Source organism: Porites lutea, chromosome 1 (genome assembly GCF_958299795.1).
Source record: "Porites lutea chromosome 1, jaPorLute2.1, whole genome shotgun sequence".
NCBI lineage: Eukaryota > Metazoa > Cnidaria > Anthozoa > Scleractinia > Poritidae > Porites > Porites lutea.
In genome coordinates, this window is record NC_133201.1 from 34,952,663 (window position 1) to 34,966,759 (window position 14,097).

Below are 14,097 nucleotides of genomic sequence, written 5' to 3' on the forward strand. Positions count from 1 at the left end.
ATGCATCACGCGATGGCCTGTCTCACTGCACTAAAATCATAATATCTCGGCGAGCGTTCGGAAGTCAGCCAAGCGCGGTCATTGCACGCGTGCTGAACAAGAATGCTGTATCATGACAGACTAGAAACAATAGACAACTCCCAAAGCACAAACTCAGCCAAAACGCTAAAAATCTTCAGTGTTTACTCAAGTTTGGGCTTATAGAAGATAATGTCACAGTTTTTCAATGACCATGAAATTCAGAGTCCGGGTAGTTAGTTAATCAATTGTGGCCCTGAAAAAATTTGAAGGAAAAAAAACTACGAATTTTTAAGAAAATGCTTTTTTCGTGAGAAGGACCCTTAAACGCTGACAAACGTCAACAAATAGCGAAAACTATAATTTCTATATGTTTGCTTTGCTCGAAATCGCGCGCATTTACAAGGCTCTTAAGCGTTTTGCTGAGTTGCAAGGACCCATCTGTTATAAGGATGCCCAAAATAAAGGGATGAATCTCATAGTTTATTATATAAAATCCGTGTAAAGTTTGCTTATCATTTTCGCATAAATTATGACCTAAATTTGGAACCGCTGAATTTCTCGAATTGGGTCTTTGCGATTTTGGTGAAACTCTGTTCAGCGCAAGGCACTAATGCGCACTATGTGTAGCCGAGAGATTTTCACAAAAAAATGCCGGCAACAGCCGATTTTCGACTCAGACCTCAAAGGGGCGTGGCATTATAACCACGTGACATTTACTCCGATCGCCAAAAATTTTATGTTATATTGTAGATTGATCTATATGTTATCCATTCTATGTGTTAAACTTACTATAAAAGTAAAGGTGGGGATACCAGAGAGCTTCAAAGTAGGATGGTACCCCCCAAAAAAAAACTGGGTCGAGTCACCTTAAGCGACTGTAAAGGTTGGCGATGAGTGGGCATAAAATAGGGTCTCTTCTTTTAGCCCTTTAAGCCCCAAGATCCAGATACCAATTCTCCAGACTGATCTCCATACATTTCTTTTAAGAAAAGTTGAGAAAATTTGGTTTTAAAATCAAAGCGTTCTCCCTTTGGTAATCAATTTAGTAATTCTCATAACCTTTACTCTTGATGATCTGCTGATGTTGTTAGGAGAAAATTGATGTTGGTCACTCTTGGGACCTATAGGGTTAAAAGGGTTAGCGAAATGAAGGATTTTTGCTTAAACAGGTCAGGGTCTGAAGGCCTCGGGGGGACACCCCTACCTGGGACTACATGTTATTCCGACTTCGACGACTTCGTGAGAGTTGGAAATACGTCGTCTGCGAGCCTGAACCTAGATCAGTCGTAGTTTATTTTAGAAAAGTTTACCTAACAATTTCAATTTTCCGTTCCAATTTTATCTGCTGTGTTTCGCAGGCCACGATCACAGACTTACTGCACGAACAGCCAAGGTTTAATGACATGATAAAGTTTGGTAACCAGATGACAACTGATCCTTGTGTCGGATTGGAGGAACGAATGAGAGTACAGAAGGAAATGCAGTCCTTGCACCTGAGATGGGAAGGCTTGTATACTTCCACTACTTCCAGACACGATAGGTAAATTTATTCATTAATTTTTTACGTACGGGACGATCATTCTTTTTAAATGAATGAATTACTGTTCAACGCAGTAGAGTACGCAACAGACCTCATATTTTATTTCCAAATTTTTTGTTGCCTAAACCTTAAAGGAGACCATGTGACTAATCTCGAGGGAGTGTTCTCTTTAAAACTTGACATGTGGTCTATATTTTCAAGAAGACCAAGGATTCTAGAAATATCACATGGTCTACAGTGGATACCCAAAAGAAAAATAGTACCTAAGGTTTCTGTACGTAACTGCGAAAGTGAACCCCTAAACATTTATGAGCGTCAACAGGATTCGAACCCATGATATATGCTGTACGAGTGCGGTGCTCCAGGCAACTGAGCTACGAAGTACTGTGGCTGGAAGCAGGTAAACTGGGTGTTCTAAAAGCAATGAATGCTGTCTAATATTTCTCTTTCACAAGGAACTTGTAAAATTTTGGGGCTGCGGTTATTTTCTTATAGTATGTAACAATTCACTCTTTATTTTTAAATTTCCTGCAGGATTCAAGAGAGGTTGAGAATATTAGAAGAAGAACAAAGAAAACTGGAAGAGGAGCAGAAGAGATTAGAAGAAGAAGAAATACAAAGACGACTGGAAGAAGAGAGGAAGCGACTTGAAGAAGAAAAGCGAAAGAAGAAGGAGGAGGAAGACAGAAAGAGACGGGAGGAAGAGGCGAGGCTTCGAAGAGAATTAGAGGAAAGACAAAAGAGAGAAGAGGAGGAAAGACTGCACAGAGAAGAAGCAGAAAAGAGACGTTTGGCTGAGTTGGAGAGAAAGCGAAGGGAAGAAGAAGAAAGGAAAAAGAAGGAGGAGGAGGAGAGAATGCGCAAAGAGGAAGAAGAGAGGAAGAAGCGAGCGGAGGAAGAGAGAAAGCGAAGGGAACAGGATGAACGCAGGAAAAGAGAAGAGGAAAGAAGAAGGAAAGAGGAGGAGGAACGTAGGAAGAGAGAAGAAGAAGCTAGAAAGCGGAAAGAAGAAGACGAAAGAAGACGAAAAGAGGAAGAGGAACGCTGGGAAAGGGAGGAAGCAGAGAGAAAGAGGAGAGAAGAGGAGAAGAGAAAGCAGCGTGAGGAGGAGGAAAAAAAGAGAAAGGAAAGAGAAAGGAAACGAAAAGAAGAAGAAGAGCGCAAAAGAAAGGAAGCTGAGGAGAAAAAGAAACGCGAAGAGGAGGAAAAGGTTGGTTTGTTACAAAATGAAAATAATGAGTTGTTACTGTGACAGCAACTTCGCAGAGTCCTAAGAGCGAGGAAAAATTAAAAGAATTCTCTTACCTGAAGGAAAAAATAATATAAAGCATTTTTACTGCTCCTTGGTCAATGTACAGCATCCTCTTTTCAAATGGCCTTGGTCTTGAAAAAATGCAACTTCATTGAAAGAGGTATGCGCTAAAACTTGGACAAATTCTCTTGCAGTTAAAAGCTGTTACCTATATCACGCCTGAACCACGTGTTCAACTGGTGGAGCAGGAACCAAGGCTGTTTAGTAGTCCAGTGGTGGATGAAGTTATTGCAACAGTGGATGAAGATGTTGTCGAGGCAGGGGTAGACCCAGGATTTCTAAAAGAAAAGCTGGACGACTGGAATAAAGAGGCTCAAGACATCGACCTGTACGTTGAAGTTATAAGTTACATTTCATTGATTTTATAGAGGAGGCCAATCTCTTTTCTTTTAAACGTTAAAATTCTGCCCTCTCGAAAGCCAAACGTTAATTTATCAAGTCCAGCTTCATCTAAGATTTGATATAACAGGTAATATCCGGTGATTCCGGGTTCAAGTCTGCTCCTGACCGTCTCTGTGTTGCCGGGTTCAACTGTATCATTTATTTGTTCGACCGCACTGGCATTCTTGTTATAAATACTACGAAATAACTTAGTATACTGTTAGCACCCCCCCCCCCCCAAAAAAAAAAAATCGTTTTTTTATATGAATTTTCAAATAGCTAGCGTGACCATTCCGAGCGCCTTGTTTGGTTAAATTTCGTTTTTTTTTTTCGAGGTGCTAAAAGTTTAGTGTTTTCAGTAGTACTATCCAAGGCAAAAAAAGGAATGTTATTATTGACATTACTAGAAATCGGATGGAAGAATATAATTGGAACTTTGGAATGAATTTTTGCTTTTATATCAGGTGGCTAACAGACCAAGAGGATAAACTTCCGGAATCAGACAATGAAGACACTGTAGATTCCTTGAAGGCAAAGGAAGACAAGATTAAGGTGAGTCCGTGTCCTATCGGTGAGGAAAACCTTATCTTACACGTAGTTTGAAATTCGTCTAGATCGAGAACCACTGTTTCCTGTCTTGAACACCAAATACCCTCAGCATCCACTGCATTTTCCGAAATACTTTTGGTGTCTCCCCTTATCCTCATTAAAAGTGGATTCTGGTGGTAGGCGCTAAATTCGTCTAAGATCGTCTAATTGCATGACTAAGATTGTACTTGCATTCCTGGGTCGAGAAAACTATTCACTTCGATGAAAAATTCACGCAATATTTTTCCATAACCGATTTTACAAAGTGAAAGCTGTATTAGACCGAGTCCGCTATCTGCTCAATACTCGTGTGATGTCCAGAAAGTATGGGTAGAGGAATGTGGGACTTACTGAATTACACCTTTATATAGGTTCTGCTAAAAACTGTGGTAAGACGTTTGGGTTGAGGAAATCGGTTCGAAAGTTCGACTATTGTGATTAGATATGAAAACAAGTATTCGAGCCCTGGTCGTGTACCGGACACAGATGACGTAAAACAAAAGGACAGAAAGCAGACTCTTCCCTGAACTGAAAACAAAGAGGTCTTTTGTTGTACGTCATCTGTGTCCGGTACACAAAGTTTTGACCTCATTTTAACAGTATTGCAAAGAGGGGTTGTTTTTGACACATACCCTTTTTATTAAACTAAATTCTAGAGCCTGGAAAGGGATCTTCCAGTTTACGACAGAAGATACCATGATCTGGAGAAAGGCTTCGAAGAAATTATGAACGATAATGGATACACTGAAGATCAACAGGAAGTGATTGGCGAGAAGATGGATGACTTGAGAGTTCGATGGCGGTCTCTGAACAACAATAAAGACACCAAGAAAAATAAGTAAAGAAAAAGAGCTGTTTTTCTTTTTTTCTGTCAGTAAGATTAGAGAATTCCTTGATCATTTACAATGAGTACAAAAGTGAGTGCATAAAACAGATCGTATTTTGATACTATTAAGGCTTAAGGATTCAGCCTGAATATTAAGGAGGCCGCCTGAATGATAATGATAAGGAAGGGTTAAGGTTTGATAAAGTTATGTGTAATTTACAAGCAAGATATTCGTCCCTAGTTCGCTGCTCTGTTGAAGTGAAGATTGCCACGGACTCTTTGCTTCTGGTAAATGTGAAAAGTCTGACTGAAAACTTCATCTCTATGCCATATTTAAAAGTTCAGATGTATACCGTTAGTTTGTTGTGGCACATAAAGCAAATAGTGCTATACAAAACAGTGTTTTCGTTAGTCTACTCTAAGTCTAGTCTATTGTTAGCCAGAATTTTTTATATTTCATTTTCACCTCTTTTGCTTACCACTCGCATTGAGATACGGTTGTTTTATTTTGCCGTAGATTGAAAGACAGGATCTGGGATGAAGAGCAAAAGAAAGCTGGCGAACTCGCAGGATGCCGTGTCAACCTGCAGGCAGTAAAGAACTGGATCGCTCTTCGGGACAAAGAACTGGATTCCATGGAGCCTATTGGAAATGATCTACAAACCTTAACACGTCAAAAGGAAGATATGAAAGTACATCGGATCATTATACGTTTCTGGGAAACTGCCCACCTACCCCTCCCCTAAGCCAAGATTAACACTTACTTCTTACTTAGGGCCAAATGTTGCTTTAGGGGAGGGGTAGGTGGACATTTTCCCAGTGACGTAATTTGTGTGCCCTATGATAATCCAAATTAGTAGTTAACAATCATACGTTTTAAGCTACTCACTCCTGGAACTTTTGCCGAAGCTACTCGAGCCGTTTTCTGGTTACTGCTTTGCCAAGAAGAGCCAAATAGCATCGTTTACGAGTCAAGCGCTACGAGTTATTTGGTCCCTGAAGTCAAATGTTTTACCTTTCGCTTTCTCCCGTTCACGCTTTGGCTGTTGTTGCCACCTTTTTTCATTTTGCTGTGCTCTTACTGGGCTTCATTTCGGTGGGAAAGGTATTTGGGAAGAGTTTTAGAATCGTAGGATTAATGAGAGAAAATGGTAGTTCAAGTAGTGTATTTGATTAGGGCACGGTCATAGAGTCTACTAATTATGTAAACGTCACTCAACCGCCATTTGCGCCTTTGTGTAAGAAGAATGAGTAAAACTTAAACTTTATGGTTTCGATCTTTTCCACAGCAATTATCCCAACGTCTTAACGACTATGAACCGAGGTTTACAGAAGCAATCGACTCAGCATATAAATTATGTAAAGATCCTGCGTTCTCTAGAGAGCAAAATAAAGCCCTCCGAAATGATGCAGAAGACTGCGAAAAAAAGTGGGACGACATTGTAGAGAAGCTCAAAGACAGAATGGACGGGTAAAGTTGTTTTGTTTTTTTTCCGGCTAAAGGTGTTTTTTTTTTCCTTTTGTTCGTCGTTGAATTGCCAAAGAACAAAGATCGTGATTGAACCCTTTGCCACAAAACACTCCGTTCGCTTTCTGCATTTTATTTTGCTTCATTCTTTACTAAACGTACTTGTTTGAGTAAATAGGGACCTTAAGACCCAAGGACGGCGACAAAAACTTTGCTTAAAAATAAAGCGATTTCGCTTCTTCCAGTCTTCATCGCGTGTATTCCAACTCTATTACTTTGTCAAATATAGGCGAACTCTCCTGGATTTGAATTTCAAAAAACCGTATCCAAGTTGAGAAAATTTCGCGGTCTCTTACGTCCTCCATAAACCGTGAAACGAGGCAATTTCACGTCATGGTCGTGCAGTGAGGGAAAAGACATGTAAAAAAAGCGTGCGAATGCACTTGCAGAGTTGTTGTTTTGCTTTTTTGTTGTTCTTGTTGCCCTCGCCTTCGTCGGATCTCAAGGTCACTAATAAGGAATTAGGAACCTTGTAAAGGTCTCACCTTTGTGGTACTTTTAACGGGAACTTACGTTTCCTGTTTTTGCTAGTAGCATTGTCAAAAAGATTCCCAAGCTTCAAAAGAATCAACAGGAGGTGCTGGAAGAGTGGAAAGACAATTCTGCTCGGTTTGAGAAATCTCTGAGGAAGACAGAAGAAAAGCTCAAGGAACAAACCGCAACTGGGAGAGAAGTAAGTGATCATTTTTTTCCTCGGGTCTTGCTGAGATGCTTTCGCTTTTTCGTGGCTTCTTGATTCGCTGGTTGTTTTAATTTCGTCAGTTCCATGTAGCTATTGATTTTATCAGGTGCATTGTTGAAGGCGCTTTCCTTTCACCGTTGGAGTCGGGGTCACGTTGGCGTCATGATAATAGACTACTGTGAGTCCCCTATTTTTCTGTAAGATCGTCGAGATCGCTAGCTTGGTTTCGAAAGTACCAAGGGGGCGGGCGTCGGGGTTTACAGCGGTGGGGGTGGGGAGGAGGCGAAAAAAATATCCTTTTGATTCGTCCCCACCCTCTAAGTAGATTTTATACTCATCTTTAAGCTACACTCGGTACATTTGAAGCCAAGATGGCTGATCGTCAGGGTAGGCGCTCGTTCCCGACGATCTTATGGAAAAGTAGGGGACTATGAACAGTCTAGCTTCATAAGCGATTTGTTTTCTGAGATAGAATGCACGCACTACAAGCATCGGAGGCCTAATGGCTTCTTTGTCAAAAAAAAATCATTATAATTCGTAATTTTTTTTCTGGGATCTAATCATGATTGACGTTGTCCTTGAATTCTTACAGCTTGGTTACGAAAAGTGGTCACCAGAGAGGAGATCGCCCGAGCTAGAAAGAAGAAAAAGAGAGGGTGATAATGAGTGGAAACCAGCTGTAGACGAGTTTAATGACAGACTTAAAAGGTAACAACTTATTTTACTGATGCATTTGGGTTGGACGACAACCTCGTTCCCGAGGGCTCTCCCCCACCGTTCTTTGGCTGTCAGCCATCTTTATCAAAACTTGGAAATAGTCAATTATGTTTATGTTCTCTTGACTAAACTAAACCGATGCAAGGTAAGCAATTTTTTACCCCTACTTATTATCTGATTATCTTTCCAAGCCGAGTAGCTTTGATAAAATTAATATCTTTCTTTTTCAGTGTCAGAGAAAGGCTTCAAGATATCCAGCGAGAAAAGAAAAATAGAAGGTGGTCGATGCTTGAAGCCTTGAAGGACGTTATGAACTCGATAACCTCTAGGTTTCGCGGAAGTTCCAAATCAGGAGTCAGCCTAGACAAATTGGTGGATCTGTTAGAAGACCACGAGGTAATGATAAATACGCTTGAGATTACGCCAATATGGCGGACGTGACGTTACGTGACGTGAAAACGCTCTATATTGATTTTCATTATTATTTTTATTTTAAAGGATATTATGACGGATACTTCCTCTAAACAAAAAGATGCTGACGAGGTGTTTTCCACGGGTGCAAGTTCTCTGGATAGTGGAGTATTAACTAATGATCAAGCCATCGACTTACAAGAGCGCATGTCTGACCTGAATCGACGATGGAATGTACTTAATATTGACGTCATCCAGCGTGAAAAAAGGTTAGATTTCTAACATATAAATGACCGGTTCGAATCTTGTTCAAGTCTGAATCAGTTTATTTCAGGGTTTCTTTTCGCAACTGCTTAAGTTGCGTACATAAGTGTGCGGATGGTCTTTCGCCGGCGTCGGTTAAATCTTTTTCCAGTTTCCAACCTTTCAAATATATGATGAAATTTCTTATACTCTATTGGACAACTAACAATCTTCTCCTCGAAGATACATAAATAAATAAAATTAAACAATAACACCTTTTTTTTCTAAAATGAGTTTATCAATACAGTCCATTTTGTATCAGCGATTGAAGTGCGAGAAGAATTTTCTCAGAAAGCCGTGTTTGACGGATAACATTCACAACAGATTCTATTGATGCGCAACCAAAAAGAAGAAATGCAATGATGAAAGACAGGTGTAATGTGAACATTAAAATTGTGCCATCGGGGCCTCTAAAATGCCAGCAAGTCCGTACAAGCGAGAGACTACTAACGGCAGTCTATTTCGGTCAGTCCTCTATATTTCTTTTTGCTGGAGATTTAGTCGCATGCTGCACATATTATCGGGTAATCCCGGCGTTATAGCGAGGTTCCCGCAATTCGAAAGTTCAGTAGTGTATTGTAAATCCCATATTCTGACTGGCTAACTCTGTCATTATCTATTAGTCCATATATGAAGTCTGGGTTTAATGCCAATGAATACAGCTAGGAGTCAAAGATTTGAAGGCTTTGTTGCACATCTGCAAATAAACAAGTCTTGTGATCGTCTCCTTATAGTTAAAGCCCCTATTAAACAACAATACAAGCCTTACGGTACACACTACGTAAAACGTAGAGTGGGTGTAGCTTTAGTCAGTTCTTTGGGCAATGGCAAATAACGGTTTCCCCCATATTTCAAAAATCTAATGTTGTGGAATTTACGGAATGTTTTTAGTCCTGTCGTCTGTAGGCTGTTCACCCAACCAAAACAACCTTATCGTGCTTTCGTAAACATCACAGCTAGAATAAACATTTACAATAATAATCTTAAACGCGCCATTGATTAACATTTGCGTGTGAATAATTTCATAAGAAACAATAATACCTGCATACCCGTGTTGCCAACAAATTTCGCATCGAAAAAAAGTTTTAAATCACCAACATGGAAGACGATGATGATGATGTAGTGCTATCCCTTGCTCGAGCTTCTTTGTCAGTGGAGCAAATACAACGGAGGTACATTTGTATACGTGTACACACACTCCTTTAGTAATCATGTCTGTCTTTGTATATATGTACCCCGAAGGTCAGTGGTATTCTGCCACTAACTGAGGACTGATTCAGAACTGGTGATAAAACCGCGAATTTTACGCAATTTACTAGGCAGTCTCTTTCACTTTCTCCTGGTTCAGATGATCAATTTTAAATTCCGAGGGCCACCTTGCCAAATAGAGAACAGTTAGCACCATTATGCCAAGACTTGTTAAATATTTTGGTCACGCTTCACAAATTTTAAAATTCACTATAGGATTTGTAACGGGATCAATTGTACGAAATTGTAGTTTACGGTGGAAACAAAGTGTTCTTCCATTACTTGCTCTTCAAAGTCAGCAATTCAGCCGGATGAGCTTGGAAGCGAGTGTACGTTCGTTGATAAATTCGTGGAGTATGTCATTTAGGTCCAGAAACCGTCAAATTGTAGTACTGAGTGAGGTCAAGAATTATCGCGAATTTACAATTGTCATTTGGTATTAAAAGCGCGTTGAATCGGATTGTTTACCACAATACTGATTTAGAGTCTATTAGCCGACAGTGCTAGTTGTTTTCTCTGTGTAGTCCTTATTTATGCTCTTAATCTACACACGAGGGAAAAAAAGGTTACCGTGAACTTAGGTTTAGGGTTAGTTAGAAGGCTAACGTCAGATCTCAGGTTAAGAAACTAATAGGTTAGGATAAAAGCAGGATAAAAAGTGTTTACAATATTATGGATGGATTTGTGTAGATTTAATGAACCTGTAACCACTAGTAAAAGGCCAACTTCGCAAGGTTCAAATTGCCGTTTGCAGGTTCTATATCTCTCTAAGGGCCTGTTTACATGTAGGTGAGGTAACATACGGTGGGTCACCCCACCTATCATTCAAACGTGATCAAATTAAAATTAGAGATTATATGGAGCGGCGGGTTACCCCACCTAAGCGGGTTACCTCACCCGCCTGGGGTCCCCCACTACCATGTAAACAGGCCCTTTAATTCGCGAACAACACCTCTGAGTCAAGTATTGTTCTTTCCTTGTTATTTCACTTACGGACTCAAGTTTAAGAACCGTCGTGTGCATAGCTGAATGGTCACATGATAAGACGTTTCCCAAGCTCTTTCCCTGAAAGTTAGTGATAAGACGCCGGTTCACCATAAGCCTTGGAAAAGTACTCCAAGATATCAGCACTTCACTAGTCAGAGAAGTGGCATCTGAGTAAAGATTATTAAAAAAAAGAAACATTGTTTGAGTACAGCATAATCTTTGACTCAGTATATAGAGTTTTGGCGATGTTTGCCTCCAGTCTGTATTTTTCGGTAAGTCATATTGTATGTAAAAGTTTAATTTTACCCTTGCAGGCTAGAGAAGTTCGCCGAAGATATCGAAAACGAGTATAAACAATTCGACAGCTGGCGTGAGCGGTGTGATAACATGAACCAGTGGCTCAGCGAGTCCGAGAAACTCATCAAAAGCGAAGAAAAGATTGGAACGGACATAGAAGTTATTAAAGAACAGATCACGGACAATCAGGTGAGAACTTAGGTATTTTTTTAGTTACTTGGAAGGTTGTATTCATTAGGTACCTTATGATACTCGAGAATTATTCGAGATCAAAATTTCAATTCTCACTTGTTGCCCCTATTCATTTCCTACAGACAGAAGTATTTGGGAGAAGTTGATAAAATATCGAGCAAATCCATCTTGTGTGATCATGTCCGTAATTCTTATGACCAGTCTGTTTTACAAAGCATTGATATTACAAGGAGAAATTAGGTGCTAATCACTCTTAGGGCTTAAAGAGTTAAATGCACCTCATTTCATGTCCTCGAATGGCGGTATGGACATCAAAGCTTTCTTCATAGTTACTCTTGTTTATGTCTACAGGCCGAAAATGGTATTTTTGAAATTTGGTGGAGGTTTGTTTTCCTTTTTCGTGTATTTTAATATGTTGTCGGGGAAGCAATGCTACAATGAAAAAATGTTTTAGGGAAGTGGCCTATTTGGCGGCAACTTTTTCAAAAGTCCGACCAGAGAGATATTTTAAAATTTCGTTTTTATTTTTACGCAGAAACATTGTTTATTTACTAAATTATTTCTGTTTAATTACTTCCTAGTGTTGTTTGTATTGATGATTCTATAAATGGTGCGATAACTGTAAAGATTTTGCTCACGAAATAAACGTAGATGTTTTGTTTCATATGTCAGCACGTTTCTTTCTTCTTCAGCTCTTTCTTAATGAAGTAAAGCAGTATGAACCTAAAGTAGAGGCTATACTCAAAGACAGCCAGGATCTCGTCGAGAGCAGTAAACTTGATAAAACGGACATCGACGGAGTTGATAAGACTAAGAATGCACTCAGCGCCAGATGGAAGGATGTCAATGATCATCTGAACGATCGACAGCGAAAGTAAGTGGGGTAGCTGTGTAGTTACTACATCCTGGGAGACCCAGATGCGGTTAGTCGTAGTCAAAGTTTACTGTAAGATCTCGTCTCGATCTTACAGTAAACTTTGACCACGAACATTATATCGACCTGACTAACCGCCCCTGGGTCTCCGAGGATGTAGTTACTAATGCCGCGAGTTCGGACCCAAGACGCCTTCTTTGGGCGGATTCATTCATACAGCATACACGTATAGCCGGCGCCCATTTTTGGGCTTGAAAAAACCTGGGGGGAAATGCGATCGCTATACGCGTTTGCTGCACATGAATTTAAAAAAATGGGGGCAAGACGGACTCACAAATTAAATTGTCGGTCAATAATCGCAAGGCGCCTGCACGATCTGTCACTGTATATATAATATATATGTATATCACTTATATTTAAAATGTTGAGATTTACTCTATCATAGTAAAGTGATGGATCATATATCAGTGTATGGATTGATGCTAATCAAATACGTGTGGTATGATGTCGTCCTTTTGCATCAAAACTGACAGCCTGAGTTTCAGTATTATTTGAGTTAACCACTGGCCAGTCGACGGTTAAATCGAAGTGCTTCAAAATGGCTCCGTTATTCTGCTTATAAGTCTACGAAGCTTTGTAATACCCGTTATAATTTTAGAAAATAAAATTTCCTTTACTATTGTTGTAATGAATATTTGAAGACAAGATTGCCCTGAATGTTCTTGTTAATGTTGTGTATTGTTTTGCAGGCTAGAAGCAGCTCTTTTGAACATACTCAAGAAAGACACTGAAGGAAAGCTTGGTGGGTGGAGAGAGCAGTCCACGGCACTTGGTCTGCTCATCACTGAGGCTTCAAAGAAAGTAAATAAGGATGTGGACGAAACTGACTACGGGGAAATCCAGTCCAGTGCTTTGCGGATACAGGTAAAATAAACACAATACTTTCCACTCAAAACTGGACAACAGTTCAAACCCCGTTGAAGTCCTGAATTTTTTTCAGGCTTCTTTACGCAATTGCATAAATTACGTTCCCTGCGACGACCATTTCTTCATTTTCTTTTTCTTTTCATTTTTTTCGTAGTGGAATAGTTGCCACAAGCCTCTTATTCAAAGCGAGGCGAAGTGTGAAGCCATTGACATGAAAATGTCATTTTATTCTCATTTAAACAATACTCATTTCACAACAAAGTTATGCACTTAGCCTCGGTTTGGAAGTGAGAGTCTTTGGAACTCGGAAATGACCTATGTGCGGTTTTCTTATAATCTTACTTTTCTTATTAAAGCTTAAACCTTTGCCCTTTGATTACTGCTTTGGCTGTTTTCGTTCCATGTGTTGCGATGCCTATTTTCCTCCCTTTGATGGCAGCTTTGTCCGCTGTCGTTCCACGTGTTCCGATGCATATTTTTCTTCCTGGGCCCATGTAACTTCCAGTCTAAATTTTGGCAGCTTTATTACATCCAATTAGCTGGATAAATATGCTTTCATTATTGTAAATTTTGTTTTTAGCGATATCCATGCTAATTAGATTTTTTTTCGTACTCGCTGGCGGTCGCCAAATGGTTGAGATAAAAAAATATATAGAGATTCTGTGTTCACAGACAGATACATTGAAGGAAAAGACTCCTGCGAAGTACGCTGAACAAGAAAAAAATTACTTGCTCTTTGAAAAACGTTTAGTTTAGTGTTGCATTTTATGGAACTATGCGGGAAGATTTTTTATACAGTGAGTGGCAACCTGAAATTCTTTTTTTAAACCTTTGCAGCAAGTTGAAGCCTCTATCGACGAAGACTTAAGTAGAGAACTGGTTGAAGTGACAGAAGCAGGCCGTGACATAATAGAGAAGAAAGAATTACAGCCTGATGACGCAGATGAAGTCAACGAAACGCTTAGCGCACTCAATCGACAAATGGCTGACTTAGAGAGAGACACCAGGGAGAGAAAAGACAGGTAATAAGTTGTGGAGTTGTTCTGAAAGTATTCTGACTGAACAATTAATTATTGGACAAGGTTGAGCAAAACATCGTGATTTGTTATTTCAAGTGTGGTCTGTGCGATGCAGACGATGCCTGTTTCTCTTACAACAAGGTGTGGAGGAACTCAAGCGATCAACAATTGGAAACAAACCACGTAAAGATGAGCATGAAAGGATACGGAGACCATTACATGCAGTATCAAAATCTTTTAAAAG

The 14,097-nt window shown here is 39.8% G+C and overlaps 1 protein-coding gene across 1 annotated transcript in view; it reads left to right on the top strand.

The window, feature by feature from the left end:
- The window catches only part of LOC140948977 (uncharacterized), a 75,883-nt gene that overhangs the window by 48,926 nt on the left and 12,860 nt on the right, over positions 1 to 14,097 (top strand). Inside the window, exons 47-61 of the mRNA XM_073398235.1 lie at positions 1,380 to 1,561; positions 2,096 to 2,771; positions 3,008 to 3,201; positions 3,719 to 3,806; positions 4,499 to 4,680; positions 5,186 to 5,360; positions 5,958 to 6,139; positions 6,731 to 6,869; positions 7,471 to 7,586; positions 7,826 to 7,991; positions 8,094 to 8,275; positions 10,859 to 11,030; positions 11,726 to 11,907; positions 12,657 to 12,831; positions 13,672 to 13,856. Coding sequence (XP_073254336.1) covers positions 1,380 to 1,561; positions 2,096 to 2,771; positions 3,008 to 3,201; positions 3,719 to 3,806; positions 4,499 to 4,680; positions 5,186 to 5,360; positions 5,958 to 6,139; positions 6,731 to 6,869; positions 7,471 to 7,586; positions 7,826 to 7,991; positions 8,094 to 8,275; positions 10,859 to 11,030; positions 11,726 to 11,907; positions 12,657 to 12,831; positions 13,672 to 13,856 — 2,996 coding nt within the window. The remainder of the gene's footprint in view (positions 1 to 1,379; positions 1,562 to 2,095; positions 2,772 to 3,007; positions 3,202 to 3,718; positions 3,807 to 4,498; positions 4,681 to 5,185; positions 5,361 to 5,957; positions 6,140 to 6,730; positions 6,870 to 7,470; positions 7,587 to 7,825; positions 7,992 to 8,093; positions 8,276 to 10,858; positions 11,031 to 11,725; positions 11,908 to 12,656; positions 12,832 to 13,671; positions 13,857 to 14,097) is intronic.